The sequence below is a fragment of the Danio rerio genome, chromosome 24 (assembly GCF_049306965.1).
Source record: "Danio rerio strain Tuebingen ecotype United States chromosome 24, GRCz12tu, whole genome shotgun sequence".
Classification (NCBI taxonomy): Eukaryota; Metazoa; Chordata; class Actinopteri; order Cypriniformes; family Danionidae; genus Danio; species Danio rerio.
The window spans coordinates 14,454,204-14,480,835 of NC_133199.1; the positions used below are offsets into that span (position 1 = coordinate 14,454,204).

A 26,632-nucleotide genomic window follows, 5' to 3' on the forward strand; every position below is an offset into this window, starting at 1 on the left:
GCAGGACTACATCCACACATCACTGCAGTGACTCAAATAACTTATTAACAAAGTCATCTGGATTGGCAGAGAAAGTGTTCTTCCAGGACTCCCAGAGTTTATCAATATTCTTTGGATTCATCTTTTAATGACTTTTTTTATTAAAACACAAAATGTATATCTTATTTTATTCTGTGGTAATAAATTAACAGAAATCAATTACTTAGTATAACTGCGATTAATGAACAGTCATACAAGTGGACTGGGGGTAAATTTGTGTATTATTATGAGAGCACAAAAGAGCTCGTGTGTCACGTGACGCTGACGTCAGTCGCCCTGCGTTACTGTGCGCCACTGATGCAGGGGGATCCATCATGGCGTCGATGCAGGTAAGATCACAGCTGACATCCAGTTCTGTTTAATCTATCAATCACTCCTTGATCAGGTGTTGGGTCTGTCGTTTCTGCTCATGTAAATGCTGTTTGTCGGATACGCCGTTAAAGGGGGTCGAATATTGCTTTATCAGTTCTGAATTCATAACTTGTCCTCCTCGCTGCTCCTGATCTGTCAGGGTGAGAATTATCGGTGCTTTAAAAGCAACAGCTGGCGAACAGGACGCACATAAACTACTGCTTTTCCGCAAACGCAGGCGACCTAATGGGAGAATTAACGTGGTTTTAATTAATAGAAGTATCGTTAATTTAGTTTGTGAATTGCTTGATATCATGATATTAGAATGTTTGATTATTTTTATGCAGTCTTGCAAGGTTATTTATGATAGTACAGGATATCTGAAGTTGTTTTCTTTTAACTTGATTTGTAACGTTAATTATACTCGCTGTTTTAAGTTTTGGATTAAATAAAAATATAGCAATGTTTGCTGATAACAGCTCTCAATTAAAATTTATAGATAATATGTATATTTGAAATATAGTATAATAACCACGTTCTATTTATTCATTCATTTTACTTGGTGATTTTTTATTTTGTTTTGGTAGACCTGGCAGAAAATTGTTTCTACATGATTTTATTTATTTTTTTTATCCTTATATATATATATATATATATATATATATATATATATATATATATATATATATATATATATATATATATATATATATATATATATAATGCAGACACAAACTATATATCTGTATGTTTACTAGAAGTATTACTTTGCAGAATGTATAATACTTTCAATAATAATATTATTTAATTGTTAATAATAAGAATCTATCACTTTAATCAAAGATATTTTCTGCCCTACAGCATAAATTTAGTCTCAATAGAATTCAGTATTTTTTCCCCTATTTTTTTCTCCCTTTTATTTCCCTTTTTCTATGTTCAATAGTCTCTCTCTCCATTTCCCAACAGAAAAGGTTACAGAAGGAGCTGCTAGCCTTGCAGAATGATCCACCCCCTGGAATGACCCTAAACGAGAAGAGCGTACAAAACACCATTACACAGTAAGACCGTCACTTCCCGACTCTTTGTTTAATCTTATACCCGAGTGTGTGATCGCAGTGTACTTATTAACAGACTTTCTCTCTCACGATGTCCTTTTTTATGGAATGTCACAGGGGAAACATTTAGAAATTCTGCTTGACTTATTTTTTTTATGGGATATTTATACCAGTAGTGCTGTCACTTCAGGCCTGGTAATATCCGAACCATTGTGGGCATGTTTTAAACCAAACTTTTCCTTTTTATGATCATTTGTAAGGTTGCTCTGCCTGATGTATAGTATGTCTGCTCAGGCTTATCAAAAATTTAAGTTGTCAGCTGGAGAGGGTAGTATTACTGTAACAAACCACACTGACCTCTTTTTAGCCCGTACATGTGCTTGCATTTGTGATAAGAAATATCCAGCAGTGTTTTATGAAAGTCACAAGACAATAAATGGGTATCACATTGTTCTTGAAAGATTGCTTAGACCTATTTTAATGTCAGTATAATAGCGTGCTCAGTAGTGGGTCTTGTCTCGAATGTGTTTTTATGTGGCCGTAAATAAGAATAAATGATTGACTTCCAGCTAAACTTTAATAGCAGAGAGTTCTAAATGTGATCCTTGTTTTTTTAATGTAACTCTGAATGGTATTGTTGACGCATAATGTAAATTAGTCATTTTTATTCAGTAACACTTTTATCCTTGTTGAATGACAACTGCACTAAAATACTCAAGTAAATACTTCTGTGGCATTTCTTTTACCTTCAGTATTATGATGACTGATTTTATGCTTACCACAACATTGTTCTGGAATCTCCACTGTTTTTGACCAAAGTAATGTTACAGGAACTTTTTTATGGTCCAAGACATTACCTAACAGAGGCGCTTTGTTTATTTTTGGAAGGTTGCTTCACTCTTGAAGTGTTGCCATGTGCATTTTTAATAAATTGCAAAACTGACTTGGTCATAAGTAGTCCAGTTTATGGAGTTAATAAAGTTACAGGGTGCTGGTTTGGATATACTTAATAGCCCTTTTTTTAAGTTGTTGGCAGCACTAATAGGGGTTTTTGCACAAGAGGACATTTTCATACTTCCTACTAGAACTGTTGGCTAATTGTCAGGCTTTTTGTTGTGTTTATACAACTAGGAATGGTATTAGTGCAATTGAAATTGGACAAATCTAACATTGTGATTATTTAGTTTTTCTGCAGTATGAATATAATTTTGTCAGATAACTTGAAATTCTCTATTTGGAAAGAATTTATCATTTTAGATTGATTTGGGAGGATTCATGCCATTGCATCTTGATAAAATATAATAAACAAACTACAAGCATTCATAAACACAAATAGAGCAAAAGATACAAATGAAATATACAATGTTTTATGGTTTTCTGAGAAGTGAAAACTGTATTAAGGTACAGTAATTGAATAATAAAATGTCAAATAATACTGCAAATAATACTTTAAGTTGCTAAGTGTACAATTTCTTGTGATTTGTATGTTTTTTAAAATCCTCGTATGGTCATAGACCACAAAGGCAAACAATAAGCTTCCACTCTATTGTTAAACTCTGCAGTGACTCCACAAATCTCATGTGTTCTGAATTGTGGCTTCTGGTCTACTATAATGAAGACTCGAAACTGCAAATCCTGCGATGTGACTAATGTGGATTCGCACATTGCATTATCGATGCTGTAATGATATAATGTGCCGCCCTAGTTTTAGTTATAAAGTGCCTTTGCACCAGAGGAACTCTTTCACCATTTTTAGAGTTCATGTCAAAACTATCTGCTTTTTGACTTTGGAACATTTTTAGATATAGGAATGCCATTTTTTTTTTTTTTTTTGTTATTTGCTGTTTTTAAACAAGAAACAATAGTCTTTTTTCCCAAGAAGAAATTTTACATAGTTCCTAGAACTATTGGCTAAAGAACTTGCATTTTGTTGCGCTTACAAAATTGTAACTAGGAATGATTTTGTTTATAAGGAGCTTTTGCACCAGAGGAACTCTTTACCAGTTCTTAGAATTAATGGCAAAATTATCTGCTTTTTGTCTTGTTTGCACTGTCGAAATTAGCAACACTTTTAAATTTAAGAATGCCGATTTGTTTTTTATTTGCTGTTTTTAAAGTAGATGTGGCAACAACAGTTTTTTGCATAAGAGAAACTTTTTCATAGTTCCTACTTATTGGCTAAAGGACATACATTTTGGTGTTCTCACAATTTTTACTAGGAATGTTTTTATTCATAAAAGGTTTTTGCACCAGAGGAACTCTTTCATAGTTCAGATAGAACGGCAAAGCAATCTTCTTTTTGTCTTGTTTGCATCCCAAGAGTTTATTGTTTTTATTTGCTGTTTTTAAACTAGATCTGGCAGCCATAGAGGTTTTTGCACAAGAAAACATTTCATAGTTCCTAGAATTATTGGCTGAAGGACATGCCTTTTGGTGTGTTTGCAAAATTGCAACTAGGAATAATTTATTTATAAGAGCTTTTTGCACCAAAGGAACACTTACAATGACAACAAGTTGAACACTTACAATTCTTAGTATAACTAATATTTTTGTCTTGCTTGTCACAATGTCATTTTTTGTTGTTGTTGTTTTTTGCTTTTTTTAAACCAGATCTGGCAGCAATAGATCTTTGCACAAGAGCAACTTTGTCATAGTTCTTAGAACTACTGCCTGAAGGACATGCTTTTTGGTGTACTACCTCATTGTAACTTAGAATGATTTTAAAGAAGGGGATTTAACAAATGAGGAAATCTTCTTCAAATAGTGACAAAATTCACCACTTTTTGCATGTTTGCACCACAAGAATTGGGAGCAATTTTAGTTGTTAGAATGCCATTTTGGGGAAATAAATCAGCCTATTTCAAATTGGCATCCAATCCACTCAGCAAAATAGGAATTACCAATAATATAAGTGAGTCTTAATTGGGCGAATGCAAAGTATTGTAAAGTTTGGAAAAGATATCATTAATCACATTTACCTCTTTCCTTTGCCTGCAAAATTGTTTTTTTTTTAAAAAGGTGTCATAGATGATTTAGTCCTGCTCTATCAATCGTTAGCATTCAGTCAGCAGTTCTACGTCAACATTCCATCTGTTATCATGGCACACACGTCTTTTTTTCTTCCTGTTCTCAAGGAATACATTTTAATGTGAAGACTTACATTTATTAAAGTCAGACAGTTTTTCTTTTAATTGCTTTAATTCTCCAGAGAATGATCAGTTTACACACAGACAGCCATTGTGAGCAAAAGGATCCCAAACCATGGGCTCACAGACATTTTTACAGACAATGTTTTAGATATGAATTTCTCTACAGCTCTTTATCTCTTAAACAACCAGTAGGTTACACATGGCTGTGATAGCCCAATGATTCTAATGCATTTGATCTTTACTTTTGCAAAACCTAAATCAATATATAACATCAGTATATGATCGTCAATATTAAAAATTTCCATCACACTTCCGTCCTCCAACTGATGAGTTTGGTGCACTAACAAGGTATTCATACTTCATTGCATTTGACCAAAAAACACTGGTTATAATCAAAACCATAGTTGACATACACATCCTTTTTACTCTCTTGCGTTTAAAATAAGCCTTTTAACACGAGTTTGTGCGTTTATTTGTTAATAGCCGTCACATTGAGTATATCGGTCATGTAAACACAATGTAGAGGGTATCAAAATAAGGCAGATCTTAAAGAAAATCTGAAAGAGTGGAGTCTCATTTGAAAACATGTTAATGCCAGGTAGGTTGGGTTTTTTTTCTGGCCATTTGTGATCAGTTAATATCAGATAGAAGCTTGGCCCAAAAGATAAGACAACTAAATTTAGCTGCCTTGTGTACATGAGCATTTTCACAAACAAAAAGTAATGTCAGGTATGAGTTTTAACAACTTGCCAGACGTGTTTATCCTGACTAATTGGTCTTTGTGTTCGATGTTGCCCGTCAAGTTGGTTAGTCAGGAATGTTTGAAAAAAGAGCAGCCAAAACAAATCTTGTTTTATGATGCATTTGAATATCATTATCAAAAAGTTTTTACCTAAATATATACAAACACTCTGCTGGTGTCTTTTCCCTTTGTGAAGTATTAATGCTCTGTAGAAGCTATAAGGCAGAAATGTGAGCTCTTATGCCGACGCAGCACTGATGGTCCAGCAATATTTCCGCTCCGTCTCTGGAACATTCTCTTCTGAAAACAAACTGCTGCTGTAGATGTATGATAATGCTCTGGCAGGAAAATTACACTGTAAACGTCTCTTTATCTGACGCTGGTATGTTGCAAGCCTTTTCAGTTAGCAGTTGATCAGACATTAATATAGCATAAAATGCTTCTTTGTACTACAGATGTCAAAAATATTGTTGTTAATTACATATGTCTACTGTATTTATTTATTAAAGATTGGCAGGTTTATGGACCCCAAAACAGGGCTTGTGTTTAGATGAAAGACAAACATCATCTTAATTTATAATTTAATAAATAAATTTTTACATTCAAAGTAAATTCTACTGAAAAATGTCATTTTATCTAGCAACAATAGAGGTTTTTGCACAAGATAAACATTTTCATAGTTCCTAGAACTATTGGCTAATAGACATGCTTTTTGGTGTGCTTGCAAAATTCTTACTAGAAATGATTTTGGTTCCAAAGAGCTTTTGCACTGGAGGAAATCTTTTACAATTATTCGAGCTAGTGGCAAAAGTAACTTTTTTTGTGTGTATATTTTGCAATAACAGTTGGGTTTAAGGGAGTGGTTTGGGCTTCCTTTTAAAAATGTTACATTTTGAACAAATTAAACCATATGAGTTTGTAAGAATTAGCACCTTAACTCGCAGTATGCAAAGTAGTTATTTGAGATCTGGCTGATATGTACCTGATACTTTCAATTATAAAAATACAAAAGGGTTGCTAAACTAACTTATGCCTAGTTTAGACATCATGATTTTCAAAATAGTCATGTCACGTTTTCACACTGCATGATTATCTGGGGTAGCGTTCTGTCAGTGCTGTGTTTACACTGCAGTATGGATCGGCAACAGGGTGGTTCACACTGCATATCTTTACAATAGGAAGAATCTGCGATAACTTTGTCTCAGTCCACAAACTACATCCCACAACCAAACACACGCGAGAAGTGACATGGAAACAGAGCAATTAATGTAGTATATATTTTGTTATTAACTACATGATGAGAAAGAAGCCTTTAGTGGGGTTGAAAATTTACTTATTTTGCTTACCTGACTTTTGAAGGCAATTGGCATATTCTATCTTTTTTGACCCTGTTGTGGTATTGCTCAGATGACACATCAAACAGACACGAGTGCTCCTGCCAAATTACCACTAGTTTTTCTGCTGGCCTGCAGATACTCACACTAGTGGATGCTGCTCTCTCATTGGCTGTAGGTAAACAGTGATGTTACTTTCAATCAGAACACTTTTCACACTGCATGATTTTCAATCACAGACAGGTCCAGATATTTAGCATGTTAACTATCTCGTCGGTGTCTGCGACACATCTGCGATTCTCTTAAATCATGTTTTTGATAGTTCACACTGTGTGATTGTTACTCATGTAAATGAGCACTGATTTGCCTGTGATTTCTGGCATTTGTCTGCGATTTTCTCAAAGTCTAACGGTTAGTCTAAGTTAGGGCTAAAATCATGCTGTCTGAACTCAGTATTAGACTTGTTATGGCATCTAAACCCCTTATTGCTGCTTTCTGGTGATTTAAAGTGCTTTTTTATTCACATTTGTAAGTCGCTTAGGATAAAAATATCTACTGAATGAATAAATGTACACTTAACTATTTTTGTTGCTTGTTCAAACTACTTATTTAAATGTGCTGAAGCAACACCATTCTAGAGATTTTTTAGGTGGAAAGGTAATTGTTTTATGTTCAATTTACTTAAAATAGTTTTGTTGACTTAATGGATTTGTGTTGATGAATGAATTGTTGAACCCTGCATTTCTAATTGTATGAATGATGTTTTATGAGAAAGTATCACTAATTATCGATGAACGATTTGATTAGTGGTCTTTATGACATCTAGCAAAGGCAGAACTACACTTACTGGCCACTTTATTTGGTACACCTGTCTAACTGCTCGTTAACGCAAATTTCTAATCAGCCAATCACATGGCAGCAACTCAATGCATTTAGGCATGTAGACATTATCAAGGCAATCAGAAGAGCATTTCTGAACAAACAACACTTCCAACCTTGAGGCGGATGGGCACACGGGGTGCCACTCCTGTCAGCTAAGAACCGCAAACTGAGGCTACAAATTGCACAGGCTCATCAAAATTGAACAATAGTAGATTGGAAAAATAGGACTTGTTATATTCTGTCACGTTTCTGTACGTTACTGCACCTATGTGAGTTGTAGTTATTTGTTCATTTTAATAGTTCATAATTTTTGTTACTTTGGTTGTTAAGATGATCATGTAAGGATATAAATTTCTGAAAAGATGATATTAATAAATTGTTATTTGTTGTTGAGACACAGTTTGCTGAAGATGTTTATTATACAGAGATCCAGTTACTGGTCCGCTTCCTGTGTCCTGACCGACTTCCGGGAGTGACCACCACATAACAGTTGGTGCTGCATTACAAACCAATACAGTCTTTTTAGGTCTCAATATAATGTTAAGATATAATTTCCATGTGAATTTATGCTTTGAGTTTCTATCTCAAATGTCACGCCCATAATAATGGAATTGCTCAAATTCGGTTTCATTTGAGGCAAACTTGACTCTGAGACAAATTATATTTGCCCGCCCCATATATTTTGTGCATTTTCGTTCACCAAAACTTTGTGTTGCTCTCTGTGCCAGATGTTTCCTCCAGTGATATCAGGCATTGTATGCCAGTAATCTCAGTGCAAAAGGCTTTGGAATTAGTGAAGGACACACATGAGCACATAATGACACGTTTGAGTGTTTCTGCTGAGTCAGGAAAATCCCTGCACCCTTTAGTTCTCTGTTCGTTCTCACTCACCTGAGTACTGTTAGGTTACTAGGAATTACAGCTTGCCAAAATGCTCTTCATTGGTTTGCGGTAACCAAAATGGCTATAAATTGATTGATTTCCTGTCAAGAAGAAGTGTTTTTTTTAGATAACATTTAAAGGGATAATTCACCTGAAATTGAAAACTGTCATTTACGCACCCTTCGCTTCTCACAAGGCTGTTTGAGTTTCTTCTTATTTCTGTTGAACACAAAGTTAGATGTTTTGACATGTTGTAAACCAGTAACCTTTAACTTCTATAGTATTTGTTTTTCCTACTATCAAAGTCGGTGGTTAATACATTCCTCAAAATATCTTCTTAGAAAACAGTAAGATATGTTAATGTTTTTAAAGAGGAAATTTCTTTTCACCAAGGCTGCATTTGATGAAAAACAGTAAATACTGTTGGTAGGATCATGGAAACTTTAATACATTTTACTTTTAGGATTCTTTTATTAAAGAAAAAGCTTTTATTTGCAATATTTTTTACATTACAATTGTATTTATAATGTTAAAAAGATTACTGCATTATATAATGTATACTACAAATTATACAACTATACATTATACAATGTATACTACAAACATTTTTTTTTGTTTAGTTAAAATAACAAAAGTATCTCCAACTGGTTTGGAATCACTTGAGGTTTTTGGTGAATTTAGATTTTCAGGTGAACTTTCCCTTTACCAAAACAACAATAGCAGGCTACAGGATCGTTTTTGAGCTGTTCAAGATATTAAGTGACATCACCATCTACTGGCCTAACTATAGCACTATATACTGCAAACTATAGCATTTCCAGTGCTTATTGTGAATGTACAGTATGAGACCAGGACAACTTTGCCATCTGCAGGCAAACCTTTTCAAAAACACCAAGCTTTTTCATGTGTAGTACGTTGATGTAGTGTGATGGTGGCCATAGTCAGTCAATGTTCATGGATGTCTTTCCGTCTTATGTTACAGATGGATAGTGGACATGGAAGGAGCCTCTGGTACTGTTTATGAAGGGGAAAAATTCCAGCTTCTTTTTAAATTTAGTAGTCGTTATCCCTTTGACTCGCCTCAGGTAAGTTTAAACATTTTTTATTAGACTCATTGTATACATCTAGCAGTCATCTTTGTTTAACTAACTGCACAAGTGAAAAAAAAAAATGTTGTTAGGAGCTAGAAATGTTCAGCATATGCAGCGTCAGTTTTATTGGGCTAGACTCTTATCATCTAGATTGGATTTATACTAGATTTGAGCAGTTGTGAACGACTCCAAATCAATGTTTTAAGATTTTCTGTTTTAAGATGGTATATACACACAGACTTTTAATTTTCAGCCTGCCAGCTCCAGGACTTTTTCTTTTTTTTTTCTTTTTTTTTCTTTTTTATTACAAAATCGACACATTTTAAGATCTGATTTCTTTAAAAATCAGTGATCTTCACTGACTGATACATATATGATATGAAGTTGGTCTCAGACCAGACAAGAAGCACTGCATTAAATTCAATGTCTTTAAAATATGACAGTTTGTTTTACTCCAGTATTTTAATGGATTTTCTGTGCTAGCCTGCTGCTCTAGACAGCATTAGCTAGTCTTTCATCTCGTTTTACAAACAACTAAATGAATGCTTAATTCAATTTAACTGAATATAAATGTAATTTATGGAATGTACATACCAGCATCAGTGTTGTAAAAGTAACCTTGTGAAATTGTCACATTAAGCTTTCACCGGAAGTTTATCATTGGCTAAAAAACACTAGCTATGCATATTCAATTAAATTAACTTAATTTAATGCTAACACAAATTAAATTAGCATGAATCATTTAAATCAAATGCATTTTGAAAGTTTTAGATAAAGGTAATACTGTTTCTGACTTCTTTTACCTGTCATGGATCTATTAATAGCCAGTAATTTGTGTGATTGCTCGCAGTGATCTTCCAGTTAACTAAAACAAAAAATGATTTCTAAATGATGTCAATATTGTAATCATAAATGAAATTTAGGCTGATGAAGAAAAGCTTAAGACGTTTTTACTTTATGTGGATCAAGCTTTTTCCAAAGCAGAAATGAATGTGACAACAGCCAGTGAGTGTAAGTGTAATAAGTTTAGCTTGAAGAATCTTTGATGGATCATATAGATAACCAGGGCCAGTGCTAAATGGAAGGAAGGGCCCACGTGATGGAGGGGGTCCTTGATTTTCTGGACTATTAAAGAGTCCCTATTATGCATTATAAAACGTAATATTTTAGTTATGGGGGTCTCCAACAATATACATGCAAGGTCAAAAACATTTTTTATTGCCCTAGAACAGGGGTTTTCAAACTTTTTCAGCTGAGGGCCCCTTTGTGTAGGGCAAATTCTTTCGGGGACCCCCAAAAAATAAATATCACGCCACCCCCTCAAATTAACAACTGTCCTTAATTTTTTAAAATTGTATTATTCAATACATTTATATTATTATATATTATTCAATACATTTATATTATTCATTATCTGGATTCATTTTTGTAAGATGTTAGTTGAGTTGACATGGTTTCAGTGCTTCACTATTGATCAAATCTTCATGCGCAGTGTTTATTGTGGTCTTCTTTCACTGGATTCCATCAAGCCATATTTTGTGTTCGAGTCATCACGTTTACACAGTTTTTTATGCCATTTTTATGCTTTTTTTATGCACAGCTAGACTCTTCTGTATTTACCCTTATAGCTGAGACTCTAAATGTATCTAAAGCTTTAAAGCTTTAAAGTTTTAAAGAGTTTTGTCATTCATCAGCCTGTTAACAGTTAACTGTACTGTTGTAACTAGCAATACTACAATGGAGGCTGTGTGTTTTGTTTATTTTTATTCCTTTTTTTTTGTGCACATTATAATTTACTCAGGTCGACAATCCTGACTTACACTGAACTTGAATACCCAGATTGCATTTAGGAAATTATTTTTTATCAAAGAGCCACAAATTTTACTTTGCTTAAGCTTTGCTGACTTTAAAATGTTCATACCAGTGTGTTCTATTAATAATACTAAACATTACATTTAAATTAGTTACACAAATAAATATGGGAAAAAGTGGAACATCTTGAAAAAAATGCATTTATATCCAGAGTATTAAAATTTGATCATATGTTGAGCTCCATTAAATACAGAGCACTAATACATTTAAATATTTAATAATTAATTAGCCCTATAACATAACACAAACAGATACATTATAATTTTTATAGGCTAAAGTGGTTTTATTCAGGGTGTATACAATTTAGTTTTTTTAATCATCCAGTTATGAACCAATTTGAGTAAGAGGTCCACTGCAGAGTTCATCCAGCTGTCATTAGTGTAACAGGGGTAAAACTCTGAGCACTCGCTGATGTGATGACAGCCCCATTCATTGTTATTGCAGCACTTTTTGCTTTACAATTTTAATATGTGTGTTTGCCATGCTGCAAAGAGGACCGTCTGATATTTGTACAATGCAAAGTGTAAAGCCTGTCGCACTTTGGACGAGGTGCAATGTCGTGCCGTGTCTTTAAAATGCTATTTGTTCCCCATGAGTGAAGCCTGCGCAAAGAGGCGCTCGCTCCGCAGCACCCAGCTGATCGGTTACCTAGGAACGCAAGCCATAAACAGAGTAGTGCTTTCAGCCTCCGATAATGTTCTTATTGATCATGTATTTTAACTGAAATATTGTCAGTAAATAGACCTGATTATTCATTTTGTTGTTTAGCGTAAAAGAGGTAAGCGTAAGTGAAAGGTTAACGCCGTCAGGTGCAGCAGACAAGCGCCAAAAATGGTGCCGCTGCGCCTCTTTTCCTGTTTCAAGTGTCAACTGCATTTAAATGACATAAGCATAAAGCTTATTTTTTGCAGTACTTTTGAGCTCAAATTATTATAAAAAATATATTAACCTTCAGAATGATGCGGGACACAAAATTCATCCATCTGGGCCCATTGATTACCCCTTATCTAAAATTTTTCTGGCGGCCCCCAGTTTGAAAAACCCTGCCTTAGAATATGCATTTATTTAAAGGGCCACGAAACCCCCTTCTTTCAGCAGGGTGTTTTCACTCCTCTAGTTTGGAAAAAGTCAGGAAAGTGGGTGTGTCCAGCTCTGTTTAGGGGGAAGTGTCGGAGGAGGGAAAGAGGGAAAGTGCAAAAATAGGAGTTTCGGTATGGGCACATGCTGATTTTCATAGAGGCAAAACAAACACACAGATGCAGGGCAGAAAGACAGTGACTGCGTTTACATGGACATCAGTAATCAAACTATTTGCCAAATTAAATGGTGGACTTTACCTGAAGTTGGCACTTTCATTCAGGAACATTTCATTCATGCCCCTCGTGACAAACAAGATATTTGATTCAAGGAACTGCTGGAAGTGTGTATTTTTAATGCAATGTTTATTACCGCATGGTAATGGCAAAGGAAATAAAAACCCTCTCCATTTCTCTGTAACTGAGATGCACTCTGTAGGTAGCGTCAGAAAGCCATGTGTGTTTTTCCTGTCACAAATTGCGGTGAAAATCCTACACAACCGTAATAGTTTGATTGCGGTGTTTACATGTTTACACTCGAAGCAGAATTTACAGTGGATCTTTCATTCTACAATATTGTAGTGCTATTAACGTACTGTAAATTTTAGTAACTTAGTAATTGTAGCTCCAAACAATTCTTCTCCCACTTGTTTCGGCAACACAATGTGGTGTCCACAATGTGGCTCTCTGCTGTCTGAACACTGTAAAGGTAAAACAGTCTTTGAAGCTATCATGCATATTAATGAAGTTGCACTGCATACACAATAGAGCGCTCTGATTGGTGTGAATCAAGTCTTTCTCATGAATTATTGCTGCACATGGCAAAAAGTACTCCCAGGTACAGACATCCAGGCTACACGCTTGAATACACGCAAGTATCTAATCTGTGTGATCTATCATAGATATGTGTTTACAAGCTGTGCGGACTCATTACAAGTTGCAACACTTTTAAAAGCATATTTTGCAAACTACAGAAAAAAAGGCTACCATTTTAATTCCACGTCACGTTGTGTTGGAAGTAGCAACACTTACAGGATCTTGAGAAGAAGAAGCTGGTCCATACAAACTGTAACAGTTACTGACAAAGTCCCATACATTAGTAACCTTTGTTGATCATTCCTTTAATACCAATTGGAGCAGCTTAGATTATTGTATCAGTCATCCTAAAATGAAAGGAAAAAACACAAGCACATGGTTGCTATACTGTGGTGCTGTTTTAAAAATGAACTTAACCCTTGTATACCCCCCAGCTGCATCTCTGGCCATCTTTCAGTGATAAGAATCTTTGCATCATAATTAATCCCATAATTCCTCGCACTCCGCTAGTGTCTGAAGTAAAAAGTGCGTTCACTTTTTTTACCGGCAGTTCATATTTGATATGTTTTGTGTCGATGTCAATACAAACAGGCAAAAGATCCGGACGAACGACAAATCATTTAAATGACTCTGAGTCAAATCTTTTATTAAAAAAAAAATCTATATTTTTAAAAAAGGTACACTTTCAGATTTAAACCTCAGCTGAATGTTTTAATTCACTTAGAGCTGTGTTGCACACTGCTTGGAGAGCAATTTTCATAAACCAATAATAGGAGCTTTTTAGCTCATGCCATATTGCTAGGAAACGCAACAAAGACCAAAATGTGTTCAGTACATCCTTTTGGTTCTAAAACCAATGATTTATTTATACTTGAATAAAAAAATGCCAGAGAGAATACTACAAAAAATACTTACAAATAACAAACCTTTATGAAATTAGCCCTAATGTCGGTAAAAGAAACTTCTTATTCTAACCGGTGGGATCAGATTGTTTTTACCCGTTGCAGAAATGGTCTCTCCAGGATGACACAAGTTTTTGATTCTTGGAAAAGATCCTCCCACAGGTTGTATTTGTAAAAGCACTTTAACTATGAAGTATGTTCTATTAGATTGTGTTAATTTTAATTATGTGACAAATTTATTTTATCAAGTTCCTTTTTCAACTGAATATTAATAGTACAACGACAAAAGCAAAATATTCATTTTAAATTTATAGACAGCAAATTTAAGTTCCACATTTGAGGCGGTTACATCAGGTCTTATTTTACATATCAGACCCGCTATAAATATAGCAAAATTGACAAAATTAGATAACATTCTCAGACACAACCAAAGCTTTTAGAGATAAGAACAGCATGACTTTATAATTGTGATGACAGACAGGCACATTTAAAAACTTCATCATCAGCTGATACGAAGTGTAAAAAGTGTGTGTATTCTTAGTCAGAGGACTTAATTCAGATTAAATAGGGCAGCTCTTAAGATTAAAGGGGCCAAACAACTTTTTTTGTTGCTATAGTGGTCTTGTTTTTGTGTATTAAGTGCATTTAATCATAAGTGAGACCCTGTCTGTATTTTGTTATGCTCTTGGTCATGATCATCCGCGTGTGGCGCCAGCTTCTCATTCAGACGTCTGTTTTTGTGTCCAGCTTCTAATCTAGCGGCCTCATGCCAATTGTGTGGCCTAAGTACTGGCTTATGATTTAAAGGGATAGTGCACCTCCGAATTACATTTCTGTCATCATTTACTCATCCCACGTGCTGCTCCAAATCCATATTACTGACTTTATTCTGTGGAACACAAAAGGAGGCGTTTAAAATAATGTCCACGCTGCTGTTTTTCATTCAAATAAAGTGGATGTGGATTGGAACTGTGAGGTTCTAAAATAAACAAAGAGACCCAGTTTTAATTTTGACAGCAAATTTAGAGTTTTAGTCATATTTGAGTCAACTGAATTGTTTTCATTTTATTCAGCTAAATACGGTAGACTGAAATCGAATGAGTTTAGAGAAATTGTAATGCATTAATTAAACATCCGCTGCTGTTAATATGAGTTATATTACAGTTTCAGCATGCAATGCTGAGAGAAATGTTATAATTTGTTTCGAAATTGAGAATCACTTCTCCGTATGTGCAGTTTTCATTAGTGACGAAATGCATTTAAATGTGAAATGGGTTTTGTCTCATTATTACCCTGAGGCAAGACAAGTTTATTTATAAAGCACATTTTATACACTATAGTAATTTAAAGTGCTTTGCATAAATATAAATAAAATATATAGAAGTATAAGAATGATTAAAAACAAATAAAACCAGAATAAAATGTGTTAGAACAGATTTTAAAAGAATGAAAAAGAAATTAATGTTGCTCATTCAGTAAAGGTATAGCTAAACAGCTGTGTTTTCAGTCCTGAAACTAAAGCCTTGCTCACACTGTGAGATTTCAGCAACGATTTTGTCATCTGAGACAAATTTGGGAAATCCTAAAAGATTCCTGAAATCCTAGGCTAAAATCTGTGGTCTTTGATTGTTGATCGACATGTTCACAGACAGTTGCTTAAAGCCCTTTGCCATCAGATTTTCCCTCCGATGAAGTTCTAGCAGTGTCAGAAGATTACAGACACTTTCCTGCAGTGTGACAACATCTGCGATGAGCATCAATCCAATAACCAATAGGAGCGCAGAATCTGATGACGCAATCCATGCAACAATTCAAATGAACGTGTGTTACGGTTTAATTAAGTTGTCTAGGGAAAATAAACGTAACACTTATAATATTAAATTATTACTGAGTAGATGGATGGAAAATACACCAGGACACAATTTACATTCAATTCGTTTATTCCTCTTACGAGGAGAAGAAAAATGAAGCCAACAAAAGAGAGGCTTACATGTGTGCGCTTTGTACAATGCATGTATAATAATAATAATAAAAAGAAAAAAAGAAATACAATCAAAAGTTTTAGGGGAAAAAGGAACTAGAGTGGCGCCAAAGCAAAGAACTAAACAAAACCAAAAGCCACCTAAACTAAAACACAAAATCCCCCTCTAAACTTACTAATAAAAATCAAAATGTGAAAAAGAAACCGAAATCTTTAGCGTTTGCGACGCCACACCTAAAGTCCCTGAAATAATAAGCAAAAATACAAAATGCGGCGCTCACCCACTTACCTAGTGTTTCTGAACATTGGAGTTAGCTACGGGCAAAATGAATGTCGCGCGACTTGGTAAACTATTTCCTTTTCCCCAAAAAGGAAGGATAAACTTTTTAACCGTGACCTAATTTACGTCTATGTAATTATTCAGAAACACAGAACAAAGCATACATTATGAACAGCAGAGAGCGAACACAAACCAACATGCACACACATAGCACTCTGAATTTTTTATGTTTGCTGCAAGTAATCATTTCAGAACGCGGGATATTGAAAGTGTCACAGGTGGATGACGTCAAACTCCGGAGAAGGTTTCTTCCATGTTTGGTGCATCTTTATTGTCGTTCAGTTTGACAGTATGATGGCTGAGATCTTACAGTGTGACATGGGAGTCATGTTCATGTAGTCTAACATGCTACAATCATTCAGGATTATAAAAATTTGCATCGTGTGAGCCGGCCTTTAGATCTGACTACAGAACAAAGACCAAAATTCTGGACCCAATTTTTTTTTTAGACCCCTGAGAACAAACTTGCATGGACAAATCAATATAATCTGCATGTTTTCGTTGGGTAAAACATACACACTGTCTGTCTTTTCTGTCTATTTGTATATCTATCTGTCTCTATCCATTCGTCTATCCGACTGTCCATTTGCTGTTCGTCCATCTGTCTACATTTCAGCCTGTCTGTCTACTTGTCTGACTCTTTCTTTTTGTCTGTCTTTCTGTCTGTCTGTCTGTTTGTCTGTCTATCTTCATATCTGTTTGTCTATTTATGTATGTATCAGAATGTCTATTTGGCTGTCTTCACTGTGAATTTTCTATTTTTTAGTTGAGTCAAAGGAATTTTTGTTGTCATTTCAACTTGGTTTAAGCTGACTAAAATATTAAGTAAAACTTTGTATCATTTAAAAATTCTTGCTGAAACCTGATTACAGTGTGCCTATCTATTTTCGTATGTGTCTGTCTGTCTATGTAAGTGCCAGTGTCTCTCTGTCTATCTGATCTATTGCTCTGTCTGTATGTCTACCTGTCTGTCAATCTGTCTCTCTATTCATCTATCAGTGTACTTGTCCGTCCGTCCATCCCTTCATCCATCCATCCATATTTATCCTACTAATCTGTCCTCTTGGCTCTCTCTGTCTCTATGTTCATTTCTGTGTGTTTCTCTATGTATGTATCAGTCTATGCATGTCTGTCTCTATCTATCTATCCACATGTTTGTCCATCTGTCTACGTTTCTATTTGAATGTCTGTTGTCTATATTTTTAGGTACAATATTCTGTCTCTAAGCCATTTTTAATAAATTACATATGTTATACAAATATTTAGAAAAATGACAAACAGTTTAACAGTTTTTTTTATATGCGCTTAGATTAAATAAATACATTTGAACTAACTTAAATGATTAAGAGCTCCTTCTTATGATATTTAACTGCATTAAAATCCATTAACTCCTTAAATACATTTTAATCTGTATATTTTAAGGAAAAGGGCCATTGTCCATTTGCGTCCATTTGTATGTGTCTCAGAATCATATGTAAATATAACATTTGTATGTGTCTTAGATTCATATGTAAATTTAACATTGTCCTAAAACAATTTTTAATTAAATTTGAATAATACGACACAGCCAAGAAGAACAAGTTGCTGATCAGATTGAATCAGTATTAACAAAAGCAATGTTTACTCTACAATAATAACAAAGTAGCATTTGTGTATATTTATTATGATTCACAGGTGACATTTTATGCATTTAAACGCAAATTAAAAACTTTTTTTTTTTGGTTATATGCTCATTAGGAATTCATTGAATTGCTTGACCATTGTTATCATTTTTAAACTCATTTATAGTATACCATATTGTTTAACCGAGATTCTGTGTTTCTGTTGTGTTTTGGCAGGTAATGTTCACAGGAGACAATATACCTGTCCATCCCCACGTTTATAGCAATGGCCACATCTGCCTGTCCATCTTAACGGAGGACTGGTCACCAGCCCTTTCAGTCCAGTCTGTTTGTCTTAGCATTATTAGCATGCTGTCCAGCTGCAAAGAGAAGGTGAGTGTTTTGTTGAGGATGTTTGCTATCTAATGGCTTTTTCAAAACTTGATTATTGTATGTTTGATAAAAGTGTAGATTACATTTTCCATTTTTTCACGTTAATGCATTCAGAAAATTAGTTTCTAATATGGGACACATATGTTTGTTCATTAATGACAATAGTAAGACATTAACAATGTTTCACAGCAAAATCTGAAGCCTTTCTTTATCTATGGTTTACTTATTATAGTTCTTGCTTAAATGTGTCCTAAAGCTGACTTTACATAAGTCACAGTCTGTACAAACTTGGAGACCAACATCTGAAATTTTATTTACCATAATCTTTCATGGTTATAATAGTCATTATTAGTTAATTAGTTGGAATGTACTTTTTAAAACTTTGCAGTGCTTGTTAATTTTTTACAAATGTAAATATTCTATATATGTATATAGTCAAATAATACAAATTTATCTTCTTGTTTAGCATGATCACTCCAGTCTTCATTGTCTTACATTCTTCTAATGTGCTTATTTGGTGAATAAACCAGGTTTCTTGTTATTAACAGTGTTGGGTAAGTTGCTTTAAAAAAGTAATAGAATACAATTTGACTCCTACAGGAAAATTGTAATTTGATAACATTACTAATTACTTCATGTAAAAAATAAACAGATTACTAATTACTTTACTTTGAAATTACTTTTGAAACATATAAAACATATACAAAATATAAAAATTCTCTCATCATTTACCTAATCTTGTTTCAAACTTTTTTTTTTTTAATCTTTTGAACACAAAAGAAGAAATTTTGAAGAAATCTGGATACCTGCAACCATTGACATCCGTAGTAGGAAAAACACATACTATGTCTGCGGTTATGGAGACAAACTTTAAATGCTCAAATGTTTAATATGTGAAATCTGGAATAAGTGAACGGGTTGCGGGTATTGAGTAAAGTAACAAGTATTGTCCTAGAATGCTTTTTGTTTAAGTGCTTGAACAAGTGCTTGCTGGTCGAGTTAAAAGCAGTCAAAAGTACTTTAAAGACTGGACGTAGACTGCATTTCAGCTCGTGTTCTCCAGCAATTTAAAAGAGAATGCTCATTAACTGTTGTTGCAGTAAAAATCATGATTTTTTTTTTCTAAAATCTATATTTGCGATGCAAGTAATGCAATTACACTGACTTTGTTAACTGTAGTCAAATTACACAAGTTTAAAATGTAATTCTTTATATTACTACATTCACAAAAAATGTAATTAGAATACAGTACCGCATTACTGTGGAAAGCTTTACACCCAACTCTGATATCAACAATGAAAAAAGTTGTGCTGCTTATAATTGTATAGAAATTTTGATGTATTTTTCATCATTAGAATTTTTAATATATAAATAGTTGATACTGCTACTGTATTTATGTATTTTGTCCTTTACAGAGACGGCCTCCTGATAATTCATTTTATGTACGAACTTGTAATAAAAATCCAAAGAAGACAAAATGGTGGTATCATGGTAAGAATTAGTTTTTTTTTGTGTGTTTTTACAACACTTTGGTTCTGTTGGTGAATATAATTTGGTCCTGGTTTGCATGATAATCATTGTTGACATTTAACTTAAAAAAACAAAAATAAATTGTCATATTTTGAGATGGGGCTTACTGAACATCTAAACAATGCTGTTTGCTTTGTGCTTTTTGTGTGCATGTATTTTTTTTTATCCGTTGTGAATTGTATTGAACTATTAAGAGCAGCATTGAAACTTTTACATGAAAAAAAAAAACATACTTGAGGGATCTGTCATTTAGGTGTGGTTTGTTTAAAGTTGTACTCGCACGAGTCACACTTGCCTTAAACTGAGTGCAGGCTAGCGGGGACCATTATGAATTGCTGTCTCAGACTGCATTTACCCTAGTGCGTTTTAGTTTTAAAACTTGGTTTTAGAATGAAAATACAGACGAAGCAAGGAACATTGTGCAATAATCCAGAAGACCAATCAGAGTCCAAACTAAAATGTGGTCTAAAGCATTTTACAAATGGTCCTTTTTCAGGTGAGAGATGTTGGCGTAATGTGGGTGGCAGGCATAACCACAACAAAACCAATATGAAAACTATTTTAAAACCAATATGCTCTAGTGCAGTGTCTCTCAATCATGTACCTGGAGGACCACCAACTCTGCACATTTTCTGTCTCCTTAACCAAACACACCTGATTCAGATCATCAGTTCATTAGCAGAGACTGAAAGACCTGGGGCCTGTACGAAGACTTGCGTGGAAATCATACTAAAACATTGCGTACGCACAAAGCTGTAAATGTGCGTACGCAGAAAAAAATTCAGATGTGTGAAACACTGCGTACGCCGAATCCCGCGCATGTTCTTTTGTACATCCGAATGAACGTGAAACTGAGCGCAACATGCACTGGCACAAAACCCCTCCCTGCCTCCTCCCCCGTATGAATATGCAAATGACTCTACTTTGGCAAAACCCAACGAAAACACAAAAGCAAAAGCCAGCAAGAAGAGAAACTTTGAACAGAATGTGAATTGGAGGTGCTGCTTTCGGAGGTAGACCGGATAAAACCGTGTTATTTGCAAGTTTGTCCTCTGGAATTAATAACATAAAAAAAAAATAGAGTGGGGAGAGTTTAGCTGATGCGGTTAACACAGTTGGGTCTGAACATCGTGAATGAGTGAATAAAAAAAAAAAATAGTGTGGTTTATATGTGTAAAATGTTGCACTTCCCATAACAGTCTCAGTGGCGCAGCTCGTAAGACGCATGTCGTCATGTTTTGACACGTTTACGTATGAACTCGGTTCGAATCCAGTGTCTGTTGAACTCATTCGTCTTTTTTCCCCCGCTACATGTCAGATTTTGCCAACTATTTATCACGAGAAAGACAAGTAGGAATCATTAATAAGTCTGTGCATCATATTTTATTTGCACATTTATTAAATGGAAATGTTTCACGCGTGCAAATTCATCTTTAGATAGTGTCTTTATAGCAATGTGCTTGCAGTAGATAGCTCAGATTACATTGGGAAAACAGGCGATCGTTGCAAATTGTGCTTTAATGTTTAGCTGGTCAACTGTATGGTATGGAAACCTTATATACCTGCTAGATGAACCCGTCCCATACAGCTGCCATTGCACAGCTCAAAGACACTTGTAGAGAGGAATTTAACACAACTGCCTCTATAGGAGTCACCAATGGAAATAAAACAGACACGCACAAAAAATGTGCGTACGCCAGCCATAAAGCTGCCGTGGAGCTGCGCACATTCCCACGTTCATTTTATCGTTAGTAAATCCAAATGTGAGCGATTCTGAGCGTGAAACCTGGCGTACGCAAAGTTTTTGTGTGTACGCAGCATTGATACAAGAGGCCCCTGAAATGGGTGTGACAGACAAAGGAGACATCCAAAACATGCAGTGCAGGTGGTCATCCAGAAACGTGGTTGAGGAACATAGCTCTAGTGTCCACAGCGCCTTACTTTACACTTCTGTTACGAGCCAAACACACTTATGCAATTTTGATCCAAAAGAAGCCTTTTTGCTCAGCACAGTGAAGTACATTGCCTTATTCCGATTCTGGTTTGTTATTTGAAGCTGTTTGACAATCAGTGACACAATGCTTTCACAATTTACTCCTTTACATATTCAGGGCTTTCACATTTTTTCCCACAAGCAAAAATGTTTTAAAATAAACTCACTTACAATTATTTTTTTTTTATTTTGCTAGCTTCCATTGTTATTTTTAAGTGAATAATTAATCTGTGTAAGTTCATCAACCGAAAAAGAGTTTGTTTTGCTTGCTTCCATATTTGGTGTGACAGTCATTCTGTTGTCTTCCAGAGCAACTGTATATAAATAACCTTAACCATGCCCATCTTACCATTAGTTTGCTATGAGAGAATGATGCACAAAAGAAAGCCCTGCCAACTGCTTAATTTTAAAGTACATCAACATACTGAAATAAGTGTCAGCATCATTTTTGTACAAATGGACTATAACAGCTGATTAGCGCTCACACTACATGTATATTGCACCTGAGCCCAAAGGAACTGCCCTCTAGCCCCACCTCTTCCAAGAGGTCCGCCTATTGGTTCTTAGTTTTATGAGCTGAAGTCACATTGCAGGAAAGTGTCTGAAATCTTTTGCCACTGCTAGAGCTTCAATAGAGGGAAAATCTGATCATGACGGCCATTACGCAGCAGTTGGTGAACATGTCAAAGCAATGATCAAAGACAACAGATATTTAAAATTAGAATTTCAGCAATATTTTATGATTGCAATTTGACTCAGGCGACCAAATCATGGCTGAAATTGCACAGTGTGAGCAGGGTGTAAGTGACCGCTGTACAGGTAAAGTACAAAGTGGTCAAACAAACTGGGATTTTAGGGTCGAACATGCTTGTGCACAGGTTGCCGTAAAGGTTTAAATTTACAACAAATGTTTTTGCTTCATTTAGGTTTCTTTGGTCAATGATGCATTATTTATTTAGTATTATGCATTATTTAATAAGTCAAAAGGCTACAGATTTTGAATACAGACCAAGACTCATCTTTAAGTAGCTTGTTTGATTAACCACCAGATGAGGTGTGAAATTTTTACAAAGCACACTACCTTGTCGTTGTCTTGTCGTTGATTCCAGTTGTAAGAGCAACAAATAATAACTTGACTTCTAGTTGACCATTTGGAAAGTATCAGAAGGTAGATTTTTCTGATGAATCATCTATTGAGCTGCATCCCAATCATCACAATTACTGCAGAAGACCTATTGGAACCCACATGGACCCAAGATTCCCACAGAAATTAGTCAAAAATCATGATTTGGGGTTACATTCAGTATGGGGGTTTGCGAGAAATCTGCAGAGTGGATGGCAACATCAACAGCCTGTGTGCTGCCCATTACATTACAAACCATAGAAGAGGGGAAATTCTTCAGCAGGATAGTGCTCCTTCTCATACTTCAACCTCCACATCAAAGCTCCTGAAAGCAAAAAAGGTTGAGGTGCTTCAGGATTGGCCAGCCCAGTCACCGGACATGAACATTGAGCATGTCTGTGGTAAGATGGAGCCATTAAAGATGAATCCAAAGAATCTTGATAAACTTTGGGAGTACTGCAAGAACACTTTCTTTGACAATCCAGATGACTTTATTAATTAGTTATTTGAGTCATTGCAGAAATGTATGGATGCAGTCGTCCAAGCTCATGGGAGTCAAACACAATATTAATTATTTTTCAACTGCACCATGACTTTATATTCTGTGTGCATTTATTTCTGGTAAGTGACAAGACTTTTGTCTAAGCAAAGTCAGACCTTACCGTCCTAATTAAATAATTAAAAATTAGCATCATGTTTTATTTTGGTAAAATAAGCGTAATCTAGAGGCCTTTGTCTTTCGGATAGCTACTTCGGATATCAAATGATCAACTAGTAGTCAAATTTTTATTTGCTGTTCCTAAAACTTGAATATGCGACAAGACTTTTTTCAGGTAGTAAATGTATAAATAAGAAAATATAAAGAGCAATTACACTAGAGTTTGTTGTAATGAAACCAAACCAGTGAACACACTCTTTGTTGACATTTGCAGTAGATTAAAACTGATAGAGTAAATGTATTGCAAATGTATTTAAATACATGTATTATTTTTCCCTCACAGATGATACCTGTTAATATGAACTTTCTTGAACTCCAAGAGGGAAGAAGTTCTACTGACCTATAGAAGCACTTTTTTGAATATCATATGGTCTCTGAACTTTAACCTTGGACTCAAACTAAAGCATGGACTCCTGTGGACCACAAACACGGGAAACGATGTCAGCTGTGTTACTGGTAGCCAGTTGGATGCATGTTTGGGGGTTAACAAAAGAGATGACGAATGGAAATAAATTATAAACAGAACGGAAACGGACCATCATTGGTAGTTGTGAAGAAATTTTGTTTCATCCAGGATTTTATTATTATTTTATTTTGATAGTAAGATTACCACACCACACTGTTCATTTTCTGTCTCTAGTTTGTTTTAAGCTCCACGTGTCTTGTGCAATAACAAGAATTTGGGTGCATTTTCAGGGCCAATAATGAGAAATCCAAATCAATAGTCACGATCCAAAACAAATACTGAAATGATTGTAGTGTTCCTTCGCTTTACTTTCATTCCTACTGAAATGATATGCACTGTGAAATGATATAAGAAAAGAAAGGTTTGTTTAGGAGGTTGAATTTCTGATGAATCGCTGTAAATAGTTTAATATACAAATGGTACGTTTTGTTCTCATTCATCTCAAGTTCTGATATCACTGCATATGGAGGTTAGTCTCTGAGTCTTCTTTGGACTTTATTTGGTGCATTTAAGCATTAAAACCAACCTTGATCATCAATCAATCTCATACTTACCTCTACTAACTCCTACCGGATGAAACCAGGGCCTAAAACTAAATTGCTGTTGTTTAGTATATGATACTAATGGTATTAATAATGGCTGAGAAAGCAATATGGTTCAGTATGATTATGAAAACTTTACAGAAAACTAGTATTCAGTATTTTGAAGCAGCTTGCTGTGTATTTGAAAAGGCAAACATTTTCCCAGGTTTAGATTGAAAATAGTTCATAAATGGGCTGCCAATAAAACAGAATCCTTTCAAAATAGTAGTAATCTCCTCCAAAATAAAAGCTTTGTTGTTTAACTTAAAAGCTAATAAAATAATCTATATAAAATCAAACGATAATAATTGCAATGACATGTTTTGCCTCTATTTACCTCAATTATGCATTGCTTTTGGGCCAGTAAAATATTTATTGTATTGTGATAGATTTTCTCAAATGTTTTTGCTTAGTTTTAGGCCCTGGACACAGAAGTATTCAGTGTAGATTTGCAGTGCTTGGTAAACCAGTATATTGAATGTTGGCAAGAAAGTTCTGTCTTGTGTTCTATCTTATTTGTATAAAATCTTTTTTACGAGATTGAGTTTGCTCAAATATCTTTTAAATATTCCAATTTTCTTTTCTTTCCATGTTTTTACTTTATCGAAAGTAACCAATAAGATTTGAAAAATGGCAGTATGTTTGGGATTGTACATCTTATTTAATTCGAGGTTCCTGTTTTATTCTTTGTAACCTCAAATGTAACCTTTTTGGAAGTCATTGCAATTTTTGTATATTCTCAAGGTGTTGATTATCCTGGTCATACTTGTCTGGCTCAGGTATTTTTATTTTGTTTTTTAAGGATGAAAAAAAAAAACTGAAATATTTTCCATTTGACTATATTTTCTCCTCAAGGACTGTTACATAGTTTAGGAAACGAATGGAACAAATCGATTTATGTAACTTTAAAAGTAAAAATTATTAGCATGGACTACATGTAGATATAGGCAAATTATGATATTGCACAGCACATACACAGTTATTTCAAATTAAATTATATAATTTAGTTTTCCTGAAAATTTGTTGCTAGGGTCAATGATTATGAGGTTTGGCTTTTATGTTATCTGGGATTAAATAAGAAAGAAAGAAAAAAACAAAAAAACAAAGTAGTACCCAACTATATGTATATGTTTGACAAACAAATTCTGACCAGAAATGAGAAATTTTACACTGTTTATGAACTTCTCACACTCCAAAGATGTATTTTTTAGCCATCTCTTCAGAAATACTTGAATATTCCACAGCTGGTTGGCTTGTCATCTTTTTTTTTATTTTTTTTTTCCATTGTCTGTGGCACAGTGTATTTAGACCTCCTAGTGAATGTGTTGGTGTAGAACACATGGAGATGGCCATGACTCTTCCCTCTGCACACATTATCAGGATATTTTATTTGATCAATTGTTCTTGCTACTAAACGAAAATGTGTGGAAATGAAACCACGGCTAAACTTGAATGTGTGATTGATGGCAGAGAATTGTGCGTCATCATTTAAAAGGAAGTCAATTAATGTACACGCTTAAGGTTAAGTATACACTTGGGTATATATATATAATAAATCTTTTTTTTTTGTTATAATGAAGGGTTCTATTTAAATTTTGGTTTGCAAGATGTAAGAAGTAATAAGAGATTTTTTTTCTTTCATTGAGTTTTTTGGTATGTATACAAATTATGTAACTTGTGCCTGTTAATTTTAAGAATAAAAATACAGGTTTTGA

General features: G+C 34.5%; 1 protein-coding gene across 4 annotated transcripts; it reads left to right on the forward strand.

Moving 5' to 3' along the window:
• Window positions 1–332: 332 nt before the first annotated feature.
• Window positions 333–26,632, forward strand: ube2wb (ubiquitin conjugating enzyme E2 Wb). Of its 4 annotated transcripts, none has more exons than XR_012399202.1 (6): window positions 333–551; window positions 1,357–1,448; window positions 9,417–9,519; window positions 18,351–18,506; window positions 18,973–19,997; window positions 24,154–25,455. XR_012399202.1 is itself a non-coding variant. In XM_073940553.1 (6 exons), exons 2-6 carry the CDS (start codon window positions 1,408–1,410, stop codon window positions 24,165–24,167), a joined length of 390 nt encoding a protein of 129 aa, XP_073796654.1. In that variant the 5' UTR covers window positions 333–551; window positions 1,357–1,407; the 3' UTR covers window positions 24,168–26,632.

Coding starts and splice junctions, on each gene's coding strand:
- ube2wb (XM_073940553.1), top strand. CDS start 1,408: ATGACCCTAAACGAGAAGAGCGTACAAAACACCATTACACA. Junction 1,449..9,416: donor GTACAAAACACCATTACACA/GTAAGACCGTCA, acceptor CTTATGTTACAG/ATGGATAGTGGACATGGAAG. Junction 9,520..18,350: donor ATCCCTTTGACTCGCCTCAG/GTAAGTTTAAAC, acceptor GTGTTTTGGCAG/GTAATGTTCACAGGAGACAA.